Source organism: Microchirus variegatus (genome assembly GCF_963457635.1).
Source record: "Microchirus variegatus genome assembly, chromosome: 16".
Classification (NCBI taxonomy): domain Eukaryota; kingdom Metazoa; phylum Chordata; class Actinopteri; order Pleuronectiformes; family Soleidae; genus Microchirus; species Microchirus variegatus.
The window spans coordinates 13,642,882-13,665,821 of NC_139817.1; the positions used below are offsets into that span (position 1 = coordinate 13,642,882).

A 22,940-nucleotide genomic window follows, 5' to 3' on the forward strand; every position below is an offset into this window, starting at 1 on the left:
ACCGTTCAAAAGTTTGGGGTCACCTATTTTCTTCTGTTTTCCATTTAAACTCACACTAAAACTTATTCATCAAAAGAGTTTCAAAATGAATAGAAAATATAGTCAAGACATTGACAAGATTTGAAATAATGATTTTTATTCAAAATAATAATTTTGCCCTTTCGTCAAAGAACCAGCAAAACTGTTTTCAGCTGTGCTAACATAATCGCACAAGTGTTTTCAAGGGTTTTCTGATCATCCAATAGCGATCTAGCAGTGCGGTGCACTGCAAACACACCTAACGCAATTAGCAAACACAATGTACCATTAGAACACTGGAGAGATGGTTGCTGGAAATGGGCCTCTATTTACCTATGTACACATTCCATTAAAAACCAGATGTTTGCAGCTAGAATAGTCATTTACCACATTAACAATGTATAGAGTGTATTTCTGATTCATTTAATGTTATATTCATTGAAAAAAAAGTGTTTTTCCTTTAAAAAATAAGGGCATTTCTAAGTGACCCCAAACTTTTGAACGGTAGTGTAGGTAAAGTGTGCTTAGACCACACCTTCTCTCCAGTTTCAGTAGGTTAATTTCAACGGTGTGCAATTTGTTGTGTTTTAGTCGGCTTAAGTCACCGTCAGAGAATTTCAGTATCAGGTTTTGTAACTGGAGAAGAAAAGAGAACACATTGTGTTTTTCCCCCTACAACTCCTATTGTTTTTGTTTCAGAGTCACACTGAGTCAGCAGCTTTTTGTGGTGGATATTGGGAGAGAGGAGTGGGTTTGGCCACGTGGACATGAAATGATCTGTTTTTCATGGATTTGTGTAACTGATACGATTTGTGTTTGGTGGTAATCCGACACGTGAAGCCATGCTGTTTGGGTTTAAAGAATACGAGAAGTTAGAGAAGTGAGGATGGTATTTTAGGGAGTTTTTTATCCGATTGTGTGCACATCCTGTGCAACTATTATACTGTATGACAATACAGCGCATTGATAATATAGGTAATGGACCGTTTTTGCAATACAAGTCAGAATGAAAACAACAAACATGTCATTATTTGTCTTTAATCTAATTTCTAACTTATTCTAATCTGTCTTTAATCTAATTTCAAAGCCAAAAGTAAAAGGGAATATAGCCAATACTGTGGTTTGTCTCGAAATAGCTGACCATTTAATTGTTCTAAAAAAAAAAACAGACATCAGGAATTGCAATAATGTTTAAGAGCAGAAGAGAGCAGGTGCATATGACTCCGATATTCAGTACAAGACCCAGGCTCTCACAAAAATTGTATTAGGAAACCAGAATGGGAGGAGGCTGCAGTTGTAGTGACTGTGGGAATGTAGTAAGTAGGAGCAGACGCCATGATATGCTTCTAAATTCCCCTCTAGGATGGGATTCTTCATATCACATCCTAAAGAAACCTGACCTGAAATGCACTTTCTAGTTCTACTTTGCTGAGTTGGAGGTTAATGTTGCCCACCATAACAAGTGATGTTGATTTATTGCTTTTAAATAAGTTGTATTTCAGTTCTTTGTATGACCCACTTAGAATTTCCTCCTGCTTTTCTACCTCCACCTCCTCCTCCTCTTCTTCTTCTTCTTCTTCTTCTGCACCCCTATATCTAACGGTTCTGCACCCCGAGCACGCCCCCCCCCCCACCCTTCTCCTCCCCCTTTATCAGCAAAATTACCCTGTCGGGCTTGCTGTGGAATTAGTCATTTTCTATATGACATGACCTCGTCTGTAGTGGCGCTGAGATAGGGATCTATTTTTATGTGGTATCAGCGCCCCGGGGAGGCTTCAGAGGGTGAGGATCCCAAACGTGGTGAGGGGTGAAGCCAGGCCACAATCATGGATTATCATGATTTACGGCCTCGCTGTGAGAGGAGGAAAAAAAAAAAAAAGTGAGAAAATGAGAGAGAGAGAGGGAAAAGGAAGGAGTTTCTGGATGACATCACAGCATAAAAGTACAGTAGTTGCAGAAAGTTTCACCTCCAAGACAAAATAATGTGCTTAATCTTCCACCACATAGGGACGGAGACATCGTACCGCTGCACAGACGCGTCGGCGTCGTGCGACGCAGCACTGCATCACAGTAGTAGAGTAGTACTGTTACGTCTGCGCCTCTAAGCTGTCGTTAGATGCCGCGTTCCCTTTTTACCCGACCCCATCGTTCGCTCTTGCATTGATTTGCTGACAACGTCGAAATGAAAAATACCTTAATTCGCAGCCATATAAGAAAAACAAATCACATTTTGTGCCATGTTGGGACACACGGGGGCTTCTGAGGAGGGATTATTTCAGGTCAGCTAGTTCACGCACTTGTGATGTAAACAAAACCTTTCTCTGTACTTGAGGTCAGGTAGTATAGAGCTGCAACTAACTTTGATTATTTTCGTAATCGATTAATCTGTCGATTATTTTCTCAATTAATCGTTTGGTCCATAAAATGTCAGAAAAAAAAAAAAAAAAAACGTTGATCAGTGTTTGTCAAACCTGGAAATGACGATGTTCTCAAATGTCATTTTGTCCACAAACCAACATGATTCAGTTTTAATGATTTCTTTGTCTTGCCGAGCAAAGAAACTGTGAAAATATTCACATTTATGAAGCTAAGACAATCAGAAATATTGTTTTTATCATGAAAAACGCTTCAAACCGATTGATCGATTATCAAAATAGTTGACAATTAATTTAGTAATAAATTAATAATTGATTCATCCATTAATTGTTTCAGCTCTACTGATAAACTGTATGTGCTGCTGTTTTATGGCAACAGAGCTGAGACACGAGAGTCATGTGATCATACGTGGTGCCGTTTTGCCGTTTTGTGCACATTCAAGTGTGCATTTGCACACAGCACTGCCCACCTCCCTGGAGCACAAGTGTTTTCTGTTGCGTTACAATGAAAAGCACATTAGGAGAAACAGGAGGAGATTCCACACATTCTGCAAAGATATTTGATGGCACGGTGTGCTTAAGCCCTGGCTCTCTAACCCCTCTCTTCCTCCTGAGGCTATGACTCAGGTTTGAAAACATAATTTTTAAGTTATATCTTGTCAAAGATCATTTCGAAGAGCTTTGTTGTACGGTGGACAAGGGTCAGCGTAAATCAAAGGCGGCTTCATGATGAAAGTGACCATGTGTAGCACTGTCTTAAGTGTGTGCGTGTGTGTGTGTGTGTGTGTGTGTGTGTGTGTTTAACCTTCTGATTTGTTTGTTTGTTCTATTCTACAGAGTATAGTTTGTACAATGGGGATGCAATGGTATCCAAACCCACAGTTGCTCCATTGTATCAAAGGATGTGAGGTAAGGACTCAAGCTGATTTTGACTAACAGTCTCATCTATCACTCACTTGATCACTTGATACTAAAATTCTTCCAATTTTCCTGATCCTAAATCTAGAATGCAATGTTGTATAAAGATTTATTCGTTGCACCTGGCCAGTGGACAATGGGTTGGCCATTGCTTTTACAAGTATGGCATTCAGACCGAACCTGTGGGTGAAGACAGATCTCTTGTCAGAATATTTTTGATCCGTAATTTTTACGAGAGGTAGAACTGAGATCTGAGAGGTCGGTTTGATTTTATTGTTTTCTTTCTTTCAACAAGCTATGGGAAATCAAACACATCGGTTTATGATAACAGCAGCAGAGGACAGCACCTAATGCTGTCACTGTGTTGTTATCTGTTATCAGAAGAACTGATGTTCACGTTGAAACGCGCCGTCGGTAAATTGATGTCATTTTGGCTTTATTACCGCTGTAATATACAAATCTGTACACATGCACAATAAGAGTCTTTCATCAAGAATGATATCATCGACTCAAGTTTAGGCCAACTTTATAACCTGATTGTTAACCCATGTGGAGGGTGGGGCCAACCAAATAAATCACCTTACTGGAGTGTTTTTGTGCAGTGGATAGTTTATGGCATCCTCACTTTGACTTATGGGTCTGGCCCACTAAGGCCTTAAAATGTCACAATGAAAGATAAGGGAAATTTAATGTTTCAGATTCATTAGCAAATCCACCCAGAGACCTCTAAAAGGTCCGGAAAAGCTCAAGAGGAAACAAAACACTAATCTTTTTCAGCAATTTTTCCTTTTAACCGTTATCTTCTAATTAGGATATATCAGGCTAAAAGGTGACACCGTTTTGTTTTTTCTTCTCTCTCCTCACATGCCATGTGTGTCTCTTGTGTGCAGCCATTCATGGGAGACAACTACTGTGATGCGGTCAACAACAGAGCCTTCTGTAACTATGACGGAGGAGACTGCTGCCAATCCACTGTCAAGACCAAGAAGGTTAGTGCTTGTGTCTCGGAATGAAACCCACATTTCAAACACAAGGATGATGTCTGATTTGGGCCTGGTAACACTGATCAACAGTCCGTGTTTGTCCCCCCCCCAACTCTGGAGTCACAAATAGTTTGGAAGGGAAAAAAAAAAAGAAGTGCACATGTGAATGTTTTTCTCTTCTACATTCTGGAGGTTGCATATTTACTTTTTCGCTTAAACTTTACCAGTAATAATTTCTGTAAAAGGACATTTTCATGACACTCAAGAATATACCTTTCAAGACTGTTTTATTTCACCCCTTGGAACATCTCTAAACAGATTCTTCCTTCCTTTGCTCCGTGTCCAACCTTGTATCACTGGTAGACAGATTACGGGTTCCATATCCAAGAGAGTGGGAGTTTTCAGAGTTCATCAATAGCCTTTTCCTGGGTATTCTGTTTCTTATTTTCTTTTTGTAATGTGCCTGCGTTTATTCAACTACCCAACGTGTTGAACTTTAAAAAAAATAAAGATTTTTAAAATCTTCGCTGTGTTCACTTACATGCGACTGCCATGAATCAGTGCAGTTATATTTCCGTATCAAGATGTGCATTTCACAAAGGTTTGGTCATCGCTGTGGTAGGAACGTTCAAATCTAAGAGGTGCATTGCCTGGCTCGCTCCATGCAGCTGCTGGCAGGAGGGATCCAATTGAAAGTGAGTTGTAGGTTCTGTGATGCTACATCTGCTTTTCTGGCGTATTCCACACGCAGCTTTGACCAGATCACTGATACCTCTGCAGTTATTAAGAATTACTCAATGTCTGACTAATGCTGTTTTGAAAAATGAGGGAAAACGAGGTCAATAACCTTGGATTCTTTTTTTTTTTTTTTTTGCCCTTTATCCATGGCTTAAGTGTTAGATTTAAGGCATCACATCCCCTGTTCAGTGACGGCAGGAAAGTCGGTGAGTAGCCCACTGGGAAGTGACCTTACTCCTGAAGTGGTTTCACTGCTGTTGATTGACGCTATCTCATCTCCACATCTCGGCATGGCCCCAATCCAGTGCAAGGGTTCAGCCAACACTTGCATAACTCACTTTAAGTGAGAGACCCCAATGGGAGGATGGACTCTATTGAATTACTGCAGCAACAAGAGGTCGAGCCGGGCAAGAGGAGAGCAGACAGTAGGTCTTGTTGAGTGGTTATGTTGTACATCAAAGGACGCTTTTGGTCAAGTCTGTCACGTTGGTGTAAAACTAAAATATAAAGATGAGACAGTGAGTCAAACGAGCCAGAGCGCGGCAACGCTTTATTATAAGTACACACTATTAGCATTAGTTAAGCATGAATAAATATTGAATTTGTCATTTATAACGCATTAATGCTCATTGGTATTTAGTTTATAAACACAGTTATAAATGTTTTACTCAACAGTGTCCAAATAGCTGCTGTACTCAAGCAGCCAATCAGCATCCACCTCTAACAAACAAGCTTTTTGATTGACTTACAAGGGACTGCTCTCTCACCTCTCTGTGTGTCGAGCAGTCGCTCAGTACATGCCAACACTTCAGCACATGAGGAAAACATTTATAAGTGTGTTTATAAACTTCATACTAATGGGTATTCATGCGTTATAAATGATGTATTCACTATTTATTCATGCTTAACTAATGTTAATAGTGTGTACTTATTATACACAAGTGTTACCCAAAGCTCTTCTTTGGGCCACACGGCATAACAGTGGCTAGCGTTTTAGCATTGTTGCCTCACAGGAAGAAGGTCACCGGTTCAAACCCCCTGTTCAACCTACGGCCTTTCTGTGTGGCATTTTTCATGTTCTCCCCCATGTGTGTGTGTGTGTGTGGGTTCTCTCAGGATACACATTCATCGCCACTGTTCAGAAAAACACACATGTTGGTGATTAGGTTAATTGACCATAGGTGTGAATGTGAGAGTGAACGGTTGTGGCGACCTGTCCAGGGTGTACGCCGCCTTTTTGCCCTATTTCCGCTGGGACTGTGGAGGATGATGTAGATCGTCATGGGGAGGATAAAGTGATAGAAAATAAGTTGGTACCTCCAATCTTTTGCATTAATATGTTGCTCTTGCACATTTAACTGGACAAAATATCACTTACACTACCGTTCAAAAGTATGGGGTCACCTATACAATCTTTTGGTGTTTTCCATTAAAACTCACACTTTTATCCATCAAAAGAGTTGCGCAATTAATAGAAAATATAGTCAAGACATTGACAAGATAAGAATTTTTTTTTTTATGAAAAATAATAATTAGCGATTAGCAAACACAATGTACCATTAGAACACTGGAAAAAAACGGACGTTTGCAGCTAGAATAGTCGTTTACCACATTAACAATGTATATAGTGTATTTCTGATTCATTTAATGTTATATTCATTGGGAAAAAAAAGTGCTTTTCCTTTAGAAATTAGGACATTTCTAAGTGACCCCAAACTTTTGAACGGTAATGTAAAACGTTTACATTTACGTGTCAGAATTTTGGAAATCGTTTTATTTCCATTTTTGTTCAAACATGAACACATGCCTTGTCCTTTAACTTGTCTAACAAAGAACGGAGAACAAAAAAAAAACATTTAAATGTGGAAAAGTGCTCCCGCTAACTTGACTTTTCAGGCTACATTGCCAATGATCTGGTCAGGCACTGCACGTTAAACAGCATGTAAACACTTGTGCAAATATCACCTTGTACTGTTCATAGGCTTAAAACAATGTCTGCTCATGGCCTGTAAGCTACAGTGAAAGTTTATTTATTTTGTCTTGCATTGCCCTGGCGGGGTTCAGCCCGCCAGCTGCTGTCAATCACGTATGGATACACAGAGGAAAAGGGGGTATTTCTGGTAATTCCCACCCAATAACCCTTTTCTTCCTTAAAAGTATAGAAAAGTGTTGATAACACATTTAGAATAACACTGGCTTTATTTGTGATCACAAGAACTCCAGACTGCTTGTGCAATTTCTAAATTGAAGGCATTTGGTTCCTGGCTTTATTCAAAGAAAACAGTCTGGCTGGTGTTTTCCGCTTGTGGGTCCCCATGAAACTATTCAGAACGATATGAAGAGTTATTCTGAAATGAGCAATTGTAATGTTATTCATCAGCTGCCAGCAGCAGGCAGCGAGGAAGGTTGTGGTGGGTGAACAACAAAACGGAAACACTAAGGAATGGAGCTGATATGTGAAATTGATATGGCAGCAGAGGAAAAGCCAGATGTTTGATATAATCCCTTTCATTTCGTACCCGATTGCCTAATTGATGCCGCTTACTTACATCCACATGTTGCTTGGTGCCTCGGCTAAGCCTGAACGTCAGTGTTAAATTATTAGTCAAATTCCCTTCCTGATAACTTAATCATGCTACTTTGATATTTCCCTTTGTCCACATTTGACTTCCCTCTGTATTTATCATCATTTCGGTATTTGCGTTTAGTTAGGCGTTAACATTCGGTTGTTTATTCCTCTCGGACACAGCCTTCATAGTCATCCCTATTTGATCAGCTCTGTCAAAACAGAAACAGGATATTTTGCACCTGATTCTGATTTTCCACCAAACTAAACACATGCGTGGCAGGCAACGAAGGATGGGGATGCATAAAAACAAAAGAAAAAGACAATGTATGACAGAAGGAATCTGTAACTTGTTTATGAGTCCTCCTCTGAGCTGCTGAGTGATTCACTTGCTGGGTGACAAAGACAGGCAGTGTTTTCCTCTTTAGCAGGAAATCAATGTTCTCTTCCAGACCACAAGTACAGACCTTTCCCAACTTTTGTAATTACTTCTGAACATGGTTTTTGTTGTCATAGATTCTGTTCTCTGTCAGAGTGAAGATTCTTTGATGTGACATCTGTGGTGGCCATGTTCAAAGCCAGGTCTTTACCGTCTTCATCAGTCACTGGAGTTGTTGAATCGTTGAATTTGAGAAGGTCACTGAGAAGGAAAAGTAGACGGAGGCAGAAGAGAGAGAGAGAGAGAGAGAGAGAGAGAGAGAGAGAGGGGGGGAGGAAGATCTCAGTGATGCAACACTGTGGATGCCAACTGCTGTAAAACACCACCAACAAACAGCAACAACTGAGATTTATTCAAAAGATTAATTCATCAAAGCTTTTTCGTGTATGACCTGGAGCTCCAACTGTGTAGTCTCAATTTGAGGAAAAACACCATAATCCTTTTATAATTTGTGATATTTTAAATGTTTCCTCATTGAGCACTGGACAAAATGCAGATTCCTACAGACTTTCGAGTCTTTTTTAATTTTTCTCTTTTATATTACCTAGTTCTCACGGTCCCATTCAATGAATGAATCACTGAGTGATGAACTCTTTTATCTCAATGTCCCCCAGGGCTCACATTTCTCTTACTTATTTCTCAGTCACCGATTTGTTTGCTCCATAACGTATTCTGATCTGTGACCAAATCAGTGTTTTGCGTCGAAGTGTGTGAGTTGTTATTTTAAGCGGACGCGGTGGAGTGGTGGTTGGCGCTGTGGATTTGCAGCAAGAAGACCCAGGTTTCCTCCCATAGTCCAGAAAACAAGCGTAGGTGAATTGGACACTCTAAATTGAACATAGGTTTGAATGTAACAGTGCATTTTTGAACTTGTGACCTGTCCTGGTTGTTTTTTTCACACTTTTTGCCCTATGTCACCTGGGACATAGCCCCCCCCCCCCCCCCTCCCAAGTGTTTACATGCTGTTAGAAACCACTTTCTAACAACCCAATATATGATACGCAGAGAACGACCATGTTTGACGTCACACGCATCTTTTTTCCGGTCAGTCGTCATGGAAACGCATCATGCGTTAATGTGCCCAGCACTATTCATTTCATAAACATACTGCATTCAACACATCCATTCTAAAGAAAAGGTTTAGGGCACGCAGAGGTCAAGCTTATCTAATAGGTTAGGCTATGAAACATAACCCCACCCAAACCTAACCCCCTCACACTCATTTCCTGGAGACTTACTATAACTCTAACCTTAACTACTACTATCTTAACCTTAACCTAACCTCTATACTAATGACCCCGAAAATCGTCTTTGTTCACGATTAGCTGCGTCGCTTTTTGTCCCCAAGTAACTTGTGTGAAAAACGTAGAAACAAACGTACACTAGTTCACACTGTCACTCGTTCATAGTAAGTCTTTGACACACTCAAACAAAGACACTGCAGATGATACTAGTCATCGGTCATGCACTGCAAATGCGGTGGGAGTCTTAAGGCCACATTATACTTCTCCGACTGCGTATGCGTTATCCGTCTGCGTCACCACGGAGACGCCTCGAGCATTTATACTTCTGCGTCGTGGTGACGGACACTCGCTGCAATTTCCCGCCCGATCAGTAGGGGTCGCTGCGCAAGGTTGTTGTGCTTCTGGCTACAGTGAGCAATGGCGTCCGAGAAAGAAAGAGAGAGAAAGACTGTTGTTGTTGAAAAAGTGGCCGTTTCTCACTTTTCTGTGTCACGGAACGCAGTTTTAAGATAATTTGAGGCGAGAAATTGGCCATTTAGAGTCTAAACATGTGCTGTGTGTGTTAAGATATGACGTATTTATCGTTCGGCAGCGGCGTTATCAGCGGGGATCAGCTCCGCCTCTGTCAGGACGCCCGGAGCGCACTGAGAGCCGGCACAGAGCAGCTTAGCTCGGCCTGTCCTGAGGACCAATCGCAGCTCTTGCCGTCTCCGTAGTCCCTTGACGGAGTGACGGACACTTAAAAAATATTTCGTGCACCCGGAGACGACGCAGAGGCTCTTCGACAGGTTCTGCGTCGACGCAGAGGACTCTGCGTAGCTACGCAGAGCACTTTACGCAGGAGTATAAATTGGGCTTTAGTGTTTTATGTTTTGACACTGTGCATAAGAATAATAGTATGACCCCCTTCCACTCAACGATAAGCGCAAACACACACACACACACATGCACGCCCAGACACAAATATTATTTGTACTATTGCCAAACCCTTTTTCATCCACTGTTTCCCACTTATCCTTGGTAATGAGGTAAAGAGAAAAGAACAGGACAAAATGAAATATTACAACAGACTTTCATTCTCCCTCATCATTGTAGCCATATATCATTTTGTCCTCTACGTCTGTCCAAAGGTTAAAAAAAACCACAAAAAAAACATCTTCTTTGTCTCATCTGTTCTTTTCTTTGACCCAAAACTAAATGTGCATACCACTACTGTCTCCATTCAACTGATGGAGGAGAGACAACACAGCGCTGGGAACATCTGCTCACGCCCACTTATAGACAGTAAATTATTATTTATAGACAGTTATTGGACAATAAAACGGCTTCTTTACAGCATTTGCGTGATTATTATTATTATTATTATCATTATTGTTTCCCAACATCAAATATTATGCCTTTCAAACACGAAATGATTCAATTGTACAATATGAAAAAAAAAAAAATAATAAAACCTTTTGGAATGTGATACATCTTCTTCCAGACACAACAACTGAGAGGCTTCTGCTCCTCTCAAAGCTGAAAAGCTGTTGTCGGAATTAGGTTATCAATCCTTAAATATTTCCAGATTACTCCTGAAGAGGAAAGCGATGGGAGTCAGTCGCTCATTTACTTTGACTTCCCTTTTCCCAGCAAACGCTGCTCTCATCTTTTATTTTGGTTGAGATTTGTGTATTAAGGAGTTCTGGATGACTTGCTGTGTATTATTTCACCCCAGGAGCTTTGAAGGTGCAAGGACTGGCTGCACGTAAGGTCACCACAGGATCTCCCCTTAATAGTTGCAAGCTGTTGGCTGGATTTGGAGACGCAGGGAGGAGAGCAGGCCAGCATATGCCTTTCTGAGGGTAGACCCGTTTTGTAGCCCCCCCCACCGCAACCTCCCCCAGTTTGGAAGGAATTCCTTTCTTGAATGCTGGAAGCAGTACGCAGAGGACACCGATTATATAGTTATATGGCTTGGCCTCTTTAAAACAACTATTTCTAAATGTGCCTGTATGTTTTTTCTGTCTGCGTGATGGCGGGGTTTTGGGTCAGTCCCTCGCCCCTGGTAACAACTCTAATTCTGGCAAAAGTGCGCTCCCTACGTGACTTTCCATGTGGCTCAATTGATGTTTGTGTCTCAGCTGATGGTCCATGATAGCCACCCCCCTGACCAATAACCTCTGTGTGTCTGTGCTGGTGACTCACAGATACAAAGTTCAAAATTGATTCCCTGGGATTTATATTTATTCATCATACATATATATGTAAATGTTGTTGTTGTTTTTTGCTGATTCACGATCAGGTCTGTCATTTTTAACAGACATCTATCTAAGATAAACAATCCAATGGGAAACACTTAACATAATTTAACAGTACGAATATAGTAAGTATGGAAATAACGACGACTAACACTAATAGGGAAGTCTTTTCATGGCAAGACACTCTTCTTACTTCTTTAGTAATCACTCAGTAATAGCTTGGCAATAGCAATGGGGAAATGTGTGCGGAGAATACAATCGAGGGCACGTACATAATACACTAAATTTATAATATAGTAATTATCAAATGTTGACTCACAAACATGATGATGGTAGCCTGGAAATTGCCAATACCAAGCTTACCTGGATTTTACTCTGGAAATAACATGGTGTTATTTATTGTAATGTTGTCTCTTTATCGCCTATTACTTTTGTTTTTCCCAACCTGGAAACTGCATTGGAAATAAGACAGTATTTACAAAAATGAACACCGTATACAGTACATTATATTAGTTATTTTCTCCAAAACTTAGCTACAAAAAAAAAAAGTACATGATGCCAAGAAAGCAATCCCATCAAAAGCTCTTTATTTTTTTTAACAGCTTTAGGCAGCTACATTTACTTGTTTCCCCACTGCCAAGGTCCTGCCAGGCCCATTAAAAGGGAGGAGGAGGCTGAGGCACGGATAGGAGCAGGCGACTGCATGAGTGTTTCTTAGTCATGGCATCAAGAATTACATTGTTTCCCCGCTCTTATTTTGTATGTTTTGTTAATTCACTGCAAATTAGTGCTTATGGCAAATCATTAACAGCACCACCGTACCTTCCTTGTGTGTCTGTGTGTGTGTGGGTCGCAGGGGCCGAGTATAGGGGGTGCCAATATGCATCCGAGCATGAGGGGAAGTGAGGATAACAGGGCTTTTCTATACAACTGAGCGTAGGTAGTTACACACCGGGGGGGCACTCGGGTGGGGGAACTCCCCACCGTGTTTAGGAGCTTTAGATGTTTGCTGATGCCAAGTGTTTGCACTAACTTTCCCAAACTAGGATATGTGTTCTTTGCTCTCCAGTTGCTTGTTCGGTTCGCCTTTCTTAATGAGGTCCTGCTTTGTTTTTTTCCCATTTATACATTTCTCCCTGTTTTGTATATATCGTTCTCCTTTAAATACTATGGCTTTTTCTCAGACGTCACGTTTTGGCTCGTTGGTTCAAAACAACAAATTGTCTGAAGTCTTTCTACATCTTGGCGCGCTGCATTTAAGTTTTCTTTCTCATGTAGAGAATGTTGCGTTTCAAATAGACATGCTTATTTTTATACAGTCGGTAACTCTTTAGATTAGGGAACACATATTCACCATTAACTAGGTGCTTACCAACATATCACCAACAAGTCGCATACTAGCCCTTTATTAGTAATCATTAAGCACATTTTAACACCTTATTCTACATAAACTTATTCTATCTCTATTATGACATAAATTAAGAATTTTTTCCTACATACGGTACATTAATATGTGCTTAATATTTACTAATAAACGGCTAGTATGCTACTTATATGCATGTTTGTAAGCACCTAGTGAATGGTGAATATGTGTTCCCCAGTTTTAGCCTCTGTAGATCAGCAAGTTCTCATTTTTCCTAGGTAGGTGCCCCATACATCACCTTTTTCCCTGTGAGCACTGACACAGTGCACAAACAGAAATATGGAGAGGAACTTGATGTTAATCTCCCTGAGATGGAAGGATATGGCTTGTACAAGGTCTGCGTTCCTCAGAGGGTCTTTCATGTTGCTGTGAGTGGTTGTCTCTCCCCCCCCCCCCAGCCCTCTTCTAGCCCTGGGACATGGGGCAGAATGAGGGCCCCAAGGCCCACAAGGCCAGCTAGTCCCATTTCCCAGCCACCCTGTGAGAACCCTAAGTTAAGGCCAGATGTGGCAGCTGGCCCAGCCACCCTGAAGGTCAAGGTCAAAGGAAACCATGTCAAATTTGCCACCCACCATCATTCTGTAGATTGGAGAGATAAACAGAAGTGGCCTTGGATGAGAAGTGAGGTGTGGAAGGGAGGTAGGTGTGCTGACGGAGAGAGAGCGAAAGAGAGAGTGGAGGGAGGTGGGTTAAAGCAAGGCAAACTAAGGAAGAGACTCTAAAAGAGACATGCCGTTTTTTTGGCTCCAAAATTTGCAAAAGAGGAAACACCGCTCACGCGGTTGACAGCTGTTACTGAAGTGTGTCCGGCCCTGGGCTTGTAAAGTCGTCACATGCAGGCCTCATTTTCTGGGCACTGCCCACCTGGCCCTCACATTAGGGGAACCCCCCCACACCACCACCACACACACACACACACACACACACTAAAAACGTATTTTATACCCCATTTCAAAGGGGAGCCTGCGTCACTGGACCTTAGTGACTAGCATGCTCCCCCGTGTCATTCCTCAGAACTGCCGTCGACAAATCCTGCTCGCTCACAAACCATTGGGACCGTTTCCTGTGTTTTGCTTTTACCACTGACTATAACATTTTACATTTTCGACATTTACTTTACTGTGCCATTGGACAGTAAAATGGGAGACTAATTTTATGATGCAACTACGAAGTGGTAAATTGTTTAATGGTAACATAACTTTAATCTTAACTCAGCGAAAGAGCCTGAAAAAAACAAGATTTTGCCCAAATAATTACATTTTATTCGCCAGTGTGCCAAAGCTTATACCATCATTTTTAAGACTTTTCCACTTTTTTTTAGTAGTATAAAGGCAAAGAGAGTGAGTACAATACTGTGGACACTACAATGTGTTAATTGTTATGGTGTCAACAATTCGACTGGACTCGATGACGCATCACAATACATCTCATCCTTAAGTTTCTATATTAATGCACATGGCTACTTTTCTATCGTCCTTTATAAGCAGTTAGATTAAAATGTACTTTAATGTGAATTTAAACCTTTCTTAACATATCCAACATTTAAATGTTCCATTCCAACAACTTCTTCCACAGCACTCGGACAGCTTGTACTGATAGCAGTGAATTTGAGAAGCTCAGATACAGTGTGCAAAAAGCACCAATAGCATTTAATCTCAACAAGACAAAGTGACATTGCCTGCAGGCCTCCCACAGATTGATCTGATAAGCTACCAGGGCACAAAAGCAGACACGGCCTTGGTCTGCTGCCTGCCTTCCATGACTTGGACCACATGTGTTCCTTGTTTAGCCTGGAGAGGAGGGACGCATTTTGCGTATCTAAACAGCTGAAGACGGCCCCCTGAGACACGAGCAGACGAGGCAGCAGCAGCTGGTGCTGGTGACGCATTGGCAACACTATCCAGTGACGTCAAATGCCAGGGGCAATGGCCAATGATCCTCCAGTTCTATTTTCACCTTCAGTATTTAACTTTGACATCCGATTATCAGAGAGGCCGATCATGATTGATCTGATATTCAGGGGCTTGGACGTGGAAATAGATCATCTGTGATAAATTCACAGAGAAACACTTTCCTCAGACGAATGGTCGCAATAGCAGCGAACGCTGAGTACACTTTGTACCCAGCGTTTGTGTACCCAATAAAAACCGAGACAAAGAAATTGATGAGAACCACGCCGGTTCAATTTCAGACCCGTTTGATGTCTCAGAAAATTTGGTCTACATCAGTGACGATGAGCTAGCTTGTCTGGGCACATATGGCAGAGATAAAGAAATGTGGAAAACTAAATGGTGTGCAAGTCGGCTGAAGGCATTATAAAAATAACAAATATAATAGGGCCATAAAATAAAGTATTCATCACATTAAACAACAGCTTTAAAGGAGACGTATTATGCAAATTCAACTTTTTAATCATTTTTATACTTTGGGACTCTGAGGAGGCAAAGTGTGAAAAAAGATGACTCACTCATGTTTTTGTGGTCCACCTCGGTATAAGTACAGGAGATAAAACACGCAATGTTGACTTCCGCACTCATTGCTACGTCACAATGAGACATTCCTGGAATTATTGTCTCGTGGAGCGTGAGAGTGCAGGAGAGGGCAAAAGTATCCGGAAGTGTTCTATTCTTGGCTGCACAGTGCAGCACAGAGTTCTACAAAAACTTCCAGCCTCAGAGGATTTACGTGTCCAGTGGATATGACGGCAATGTGCCGGCTGGAGTTGGCAAATGATGCCTTTTCCAAATGCTAACTGCTGTTAGCTGCCGGAGCCTCAGTGACGCGGACGTAGTTTCCTGTGTCTCATTTGCATTTAAAGAGACAGGCACTCAAAACCGAGAGTTCTGAACAGGGCTGTTTTGTCAGAGTGATTGAACTGCTATGGTGCTTCATCCTTAAGGTATTTTGACCAAAGCACGTCACAGACATATTCATTAGGACACCAGGGAACTAGGTTCACTTGGTAAAATAGGGTATAATATGTCTACTTTCAATGTTTTTTGGGGGCGCCAGTTTATTCGGACAACCATAATAAGGATGATAAGGCATGTTGTATTTGACCTTTGACCCACCAAATAGATATTTGTGATGCAGTGAAAAGGTCAGTTAGCAATCAGACTGTGTCTTTGTCTCACTCCCGTCCAGGTGATTCCTTTCCCCATGTCCTGCGACATACGAGATGAGTGCTCCTGTCGGGACCCAAACGCGATCGAGAACAGAAGGGATGAACATGTCCATTCCCTGGGGTGACCAACCTACCAACCAAACAACCCCAGAAACCTTGCTCCAACACAACACAGCCAGAGCGGCCGAGGCAGAAACCCTCCTTCATCCTCCTCTCGGCCTCCAATTTCCTGCACATGCTGCTTAAAAGGCATACCTCTCCGTCCATACTGCAACCCCCGACCAGCTGAAAAAGGCCTCCACCTCCACATCGCAGAAAGATCTAGGAATGAAGATGGGACTCATGAGAACTCCACTGAAAACTCCATTTCTCACCTACTACTCTACTCTAAGGAAAGTAACCCTGCAATATCATCATCATCATCATCATCATAATAAAAAAAAAACAACAGCATATATAGCAAAAGGAAAAAAAAAATCTGAAGCAGACATTTTTTAAAGAATAACAAAGCAAACACAAAAAACATAACCAAGCCTAGGTAGCATGCTTTTTGTTGAGTTTTGTGCCGTGGCTTCAGTGTCTACTTTAGTGACCTTGCTCTACAATTACATGATCAAACCTATAACGGTAACTCAGACGTTGGGGGGCGTGGGGGAAGAGTTGTTGGCATTGTGTGTTTCAAATATGAAGGAAATCAAAACAAATCTAAAAAAGAAAAAAAAACATTCTCTGACACTTTGCAAGGCATGTTCTACCTAGATTTTTGGAGTGAAGGGAAGACAAGCGTGCGCTTCTGTCGTTGCTGGTTTCACACCTGTCAGACGTTCTGTATCTCTTGTGTCTTTTTCAGTCGTGTGCGTTTCCTCACTGGCACATCAGACGCTGTGGTGGTTATATATCGAGCTTCACTGGGAATGAGACAGCCATATTGATAGGCGAGACGCCACGGGTGAATGTGATTCAAACAATTAGTACAACAAGCTTTAAAGCATTACCATCATTTTCCCATTTAAATGTAACTTTGAACACATAACTTTACCTTACGTTATCTCCACAGTAGATGAAGCTTGGTCCTATATTGGTTATATATAATATATATATTAAATGTGTTTATACAATATTTTTTTTTATAGTGCTGGTCACGTCGTTAACGGCGTCAGCGTTACAACAACTGACCGGAAAAAGACGCATGTGACGTCATGTCCAGGCACCGTTTACCAGTCAGCTCGCGTTAGCTCCTTTAGTGCCTACAGTCGAACTGGAGCGGTCTGTTTATTAAACAAAAAGAGCAGCGCTGTAAATAACCAGCGTACCTGTGCTACTGCTTATGTGTGCCTCTGTTTTTAAAGTTTATCGTTACTTTAGAGACTCATTTTAACACGTAAACATGACGTCACGCGCGCCTTTTTCCGGGCAGTCGTCAGTTGAGAAATCCGGTATAGATATTGTCTTAGAAACTACTACTTTACAACCCAATATATGATACGCAGAGAACAACAGTTTGCAGGACAAAGAGTTTTACAAAAGTACAATTTGATAACACAGTCGAGTAAAAATAAATAAAAAACACCTAAGCGTGTATTTCAACTAATGGGAGGTATGTTTTCGCCTGTGGTGTCTCGCCGTACGTTGAGCCACAGATTCCACACAAAAGCTAATTGTTGACCCACCTCACACACGCACACACACGCAATTTCCTCCGAAAACAGTTTTATACTTTGAGCAAAACCTTGAATGCGTAACTAAAACCTTTGTGTGTGTGTGTGTGTGCGTGCGCGCGTACGTGTGCATGGCTTCTGCTTCTATGTCTGCTGCTAGACATCCAATAGGGTTGTCTGCCTTGCTGCTTAAAGTACCTCTTGATCGCATCCACTCATGCTTTGCACGTGTGACATGAAATGACCTTACCGCGCATGTGAACACATGTCGCTAATACCACGTTATGAAATGCACTAAGAACTTTAACGAACAAACGAACAAAAAAAAAACAAAAAAAACTCAGAACCTCACTCGTCATTCCCCCCGAGAAAAACAGTATGTACGTTCAGACCACGACGTAAAGAATGTCACCCATAACACCTCACTTTGGGTTGGGTTGATTTTTGGTTTCAGTTTGAACTCCTCCCTCACGGACGCTCGATAAGAACCCTTGTTTCCTTCGAGCACCGATTTTAAAATGTTTAAACTGAAAATAAAATGATCCCAGCTGTTTTCAGAATGTAGTCAAATCTTGTAAGGAGTCTGTGGCTTTTTTTTTTTTTTTTTTTTTTTTTTTTTTTATTGCACAGTACAGTCACACACAAGAGTACAGAAATAAAGGGCTGGATAGAGGCCATGGCTCTGAGTGAGAATGAGTATATAGGTGGGAGGAGACCACATCTGCACACACACACACATATAAACAACACTCGTTCACTCCCCTCTTACGAGTACGGGACGATCAGCTCTACGCACACAAGCAACGATGTACGTAAACATGACATTTGGATGTATATGTCAATACAGCATTAGCATTCCCAATATGATCAATGGTCACTGAGACTCACCAGTGAGTAATTAGTTTTTAGTTTATCTCTGCAGTAAAAAAAAAAGAAAAAAAAAGTGCACTTTGTCGTGATTGGCACTTTTCAGTATTGTGAACCTGGGTGTCCGTCCCCTCCAATTAACTTCAATAGATTTCATGGCTGCTACGACTTGCTTTGTATTTTGTTATTCGTCGTTCCAGACGCGCACACACACACACACACACACACACACACATACGCACGCTTGCTTTTATTCGTGCTCATTCAATAATGAAAGCTGCTTGGTACATTGGTCTAAATGTTGCTGCTGCTATTTGGCTGAAAGTGAAGTCATGATTACAATCAGCGTGACTCTTAACTCGCCATTTCATTTGGGTCAGCGTGGCGCGGGCCTTTCTGACTCATATTAGGCTGCTAAAACATTCCACATCATTCTCAAGAGCGGGGGGAAACAATTGTATACAACAGACTGTACAACAAAGTGGTAATGTAAGACCAATATCATGTCTTTTTTTTTTTTTTTTTTTTAAGCGAGAGAACGTGCAGAGAAAGGTATTATTTTCCACCAGATACAGCAAAAAAAAATATATAAAGAAAAACAAACATTTTGTAAATATTACTTATTACTTTATGTTCTTGAAGGACAGGAGATGTTTTTTTTTTCTTTTTTTCATTTTCATGTTTTATTTGTGTGTTTTTATTCCAATAATGTCATATTTAATCAGTGTTTGTATAATTGACCTCAGTTACTGCACTTTTTTTTTTTATAGTTGCCGTGTATGAAGAAAACAAAAATCTTTCAAAAAACGTTTAGAAGCTGCTATTGTCAGAACGGTGATCTGAAACAAACTGTACAATGTTTTGTCATCTGACTCCCTGTGTTCCTATAACTCTTCCTGTCATTTGTGTTTTCGTTGTATCTGAACCTAAATACTCCTCCAGACCTTAACTATCATCCTCCATCACTCTTAAGAGGCCCCAAATCTTACTAAAGGGGGCCCGCAATACATTATATATAGAGGGTATATTGTATATTGAAAGTATATTGTCACATATGTAAGGTCTAGCTAGATTGAAGATATTTGTTTTGTTTTTGCCCTGATATTCCTAAAGGTGAAGGTGTACATTTTTGGGTGAACCTGCAAAAATGAAGGAAGAAGCTCAAATAGAAAAGAAGAAATCCCCCGTTCGAAGGTAACTTTGTAACTTTTATGAAATATGAAACTTTCCAAGACCATTCTTAAGGCTACATCATCGTCAACGATTACATTTAACACTTTATATGAAATCATTATAGCCTAGCCATGGTTTAAAGAAAAAATTATAATTAAAAAAAAAAAAAAAAAAGCAAAGAAAGAAAGAAAACAAAAAGAGACCTGTATTATGTTGATTTGTAGATTATCAATCTATATCATATAATTAATCCAGATATTGCTGCTTTACATAGAACTGCCACCAGTGGGGAGAGAGAGAGTGGTTTATCACTCGACGTCGTTCCGGCCACTGAGTGAATTTAAAAAAACCTGTCAATGGATCCTTCATAACCTTCATTCCTAAACGGAGTTGCTTCCACATTCTTTGACTCATTTCTATCCTCAACAATCGCTTTTATCATCCGTCTAATTGTGTCAGAAACATTACTGCTAATCCGTCGCCATGACTGATTCTATTCTTAACATCGGAGAAGGTGCCCGTAACCCACAGTTAACCGAGATACTAATTGAAGAAAGTATAAGATTGCTTATTGGATGAGGACATCGCCTCTCTACTGTAGTCTTCACAGGATCCCTTGCTGTACCTCATGCCTGTAATGTTTGCTGCTTCTATATTTTTTTTGGTATTTTAGTGACATTTTTTTTTCTTTCTTGCGTCTCATAACAATGGTGTACATAGTAGAACTATTTATTGAGAGTGTTATACTTTTTTAAGTTATATTTAATGTCCATGTAAGTTATTTTTTACATTGTTCTTATAAACGGAAACGTGATTTGGTTGTGAGTAAAAAAAAAAAAAAAAAGAAAGAAAAGAAGAAAAATCTGTCTGTCTGTCTGTCATCACACTCTGTCGCAATCATTGCTGTCATGCATGGATCAAATGTACAGTCTACGTCGAACCCACAACCATACAAAAAGAAAAAAAAATCCAATGAGGATTCGTCAGTACAGTGTATAGTTTTCCCTTTAAATCCAGAATGTAAAGTTTTGTTTTTTTTAAAACCTTAATTTGCTTTTTAAAGTATATAATGGCCAAGTACAAAAAATCCATCATATAGCAAATAATATTTTCCAAGGCAAAGGGAATGCTTTTACACAACCAGCTGAGGGCTAGTGGCAAAGAGAGGATTCAAAAACTGACTGGAGGTCAAAAGGCAGCCAGTGGTGCCTCAGATAGAGTGATCTTGGAGAGGCAGTGGAGTGGAGGGGTGGGCAGGGAGTGAGGTAAGGATGGGTGGGCTGCTTTTCCTGGCTTGTCTAGCTGTTTGTCCAGGTGTGAAAATGTGTACTCACAGAGGCTGCCCCTGGGCCAAGGGTGGCTGGTGCTGACTGGCAACAAGCCGAGGCCAGTGAGTCAGAGTTTCTCCTAGGGGTGGCAGCCATCCCCTCTCTGGGACTCTCCACCACTCCTCCTCTGCTCCTACCTCTCCTCCACCTCCTCCCCCCGCTCCTCCACACACACTGCCTCATCTGTCACTGTCAGGTATGCCTGCACAGAGCCGCTAGGGTCAAGCTGGCCCTGTGAAAATGAGAGAGGATGTTTGCCCAGCTTACAGAGTCTTTTGAAGTTAGGCCGAAAGGGAACACAGTTTCTTCTCACACGCACACACACACACACACACACACAGCCCTATGCGTGTCATATCACATGATTTGGGTCGCGGGTTTTGATAAACACCAATAGTCGCTCTTTTGTTTCTAATTTAACACCAGTTTGTTGTATTGCTCGTCTAAAACAACAACAAAAAAAAATTGGACGAAAAAAAAAACTGTGTGGCGTCTAACTCATTACAGAGTACAAAAAAAAACGAGAATCTATTGATGTTTCCGCTCAGATCATTGTGGAGAAAAAAAATGCTGATGTGCCATCTTGTTGTAAGACATTTTCTTTGTGTATCGTACCACATGAAGTACCTCTCACAGGCCTCTGGTTATAGAATGGTCCACTTATGTCTGTTTCCTAATCTCTCATTAAATATAAAAAAAGAAGTGAATTGTCCTTTTTTTCTAAGTGGGAAAGTACAAAAAAAAAAAAATGTATTTACATATTATGTGGATAACTAGTGGTATTACTGCGATGTTTCGTACCTGATTGCTCAACAAATATATTTTAAAATGTAAATAATAATATTACATGATGATTGTATTCGCAAACCATGTACTAACTGTTTGGGAAGTAGCTCTTGGATTGATTTTTTTAAATCATAATTATTATTATTATTATTATTATTATTATTATACAAAGAGATGAACCGTGAATAATGTTTGTGCATTGTGTCAAAGTATCACCTGCAAGACAGAAAGAGTAAGACAAAAAAAAAAAAAAAAAAGACCTGTGATGCTTTACCACACCACTTGCTGTCTGCATTTATTTGTTCATCAAGGCTTAAGTACAAGCACTGTTGTCTAAAACCATGAATTTATCCATCGAGTCATAAATTATTTATTTGTTATTATCAAGATGAATAAAAACCCATAATGGTCATTTGTGGGTCGTTGTTGAAAGTCATCCATCGACTGTTTATTTGTCAGATTTGTCTGAGTTGACTGGCACCAAACCATCGATCCTCCTCACTCCATACTGTACATCGTTGAGTCTTTTTTTTTTTCCCCCAATGCCTTTGTGTTTGCTGAGGATTTCACCAACACTGTAAAGGTCGCCATCAGACCCAGTGGTCCTTTCCTCTCTCTCTCTCTCTCTCTCTCTCTCTCTCTCTCTCTCTCTCCTCCCCCTCTGATGGCCTCCTCCTTCTCTTTTTGGTTCTTACACAGTATGCACTTTTTCTGGCACATAATACAACAGATTGGACTTTTATGTTTTAAGTTGAACGTTTCTCTCTGTTACCACAGTTGCAATTATATATATTTTTTTGGTGCTCTGGTACATGGAAAAAAAAACAAAAACATGTGTACTATATTTTCATAAGGAAGAGTCATAAAGATGAGTATCATGTTCATTTTTGCTGTCATTTATTGTGTAGAAATAAAACACTGGTTAAAGTGAACATAAGCTGGTGGAGTGTGGTTCATTGAAACGGAGCTGTTTTACATTGTTGTTGTTTATTTTTTTGTGTGTTTTTCGCTCCCTCTGGATGTTGAGATCCACAGTGAGGCCTTTCAAAAAATAAATAAT

The 22,940-nt window shown here is 40.6% G+C and overlaps 1 protein-coding gene across 1 annotated transcript in view; it reads left to right on the forward strand.

The window, feature by feature from the left end:
* pappaa (pregnancy-associated plasma protein A, pappalysin 1a) overlaps positions 1–16,193 on the forward strand; it is a gene marked incomplete at both ends in the record, with an annotated part of 81,059 nt that extends 64,866 nt beyond the window's left edge. Inside the window, 3 exons of the mRNA XM_083902231.1 lie at positions 3,231–3,302; positions 4,202–4,300; positions 16,089–16,193. Coding sequence (XP_083758357.1) covers positions 3,231–3,302; positions 4,202–4,300; positions 16,089–16,193 — 276 coding nt within the window. The remainder of the gene's footprint in view (positions 1–3,230; positions 3,303–4,201; positions 4,301–16,088) is intronic.
* Positions 16,194–22,940: the final 6,747 nt, after the last annotated feature.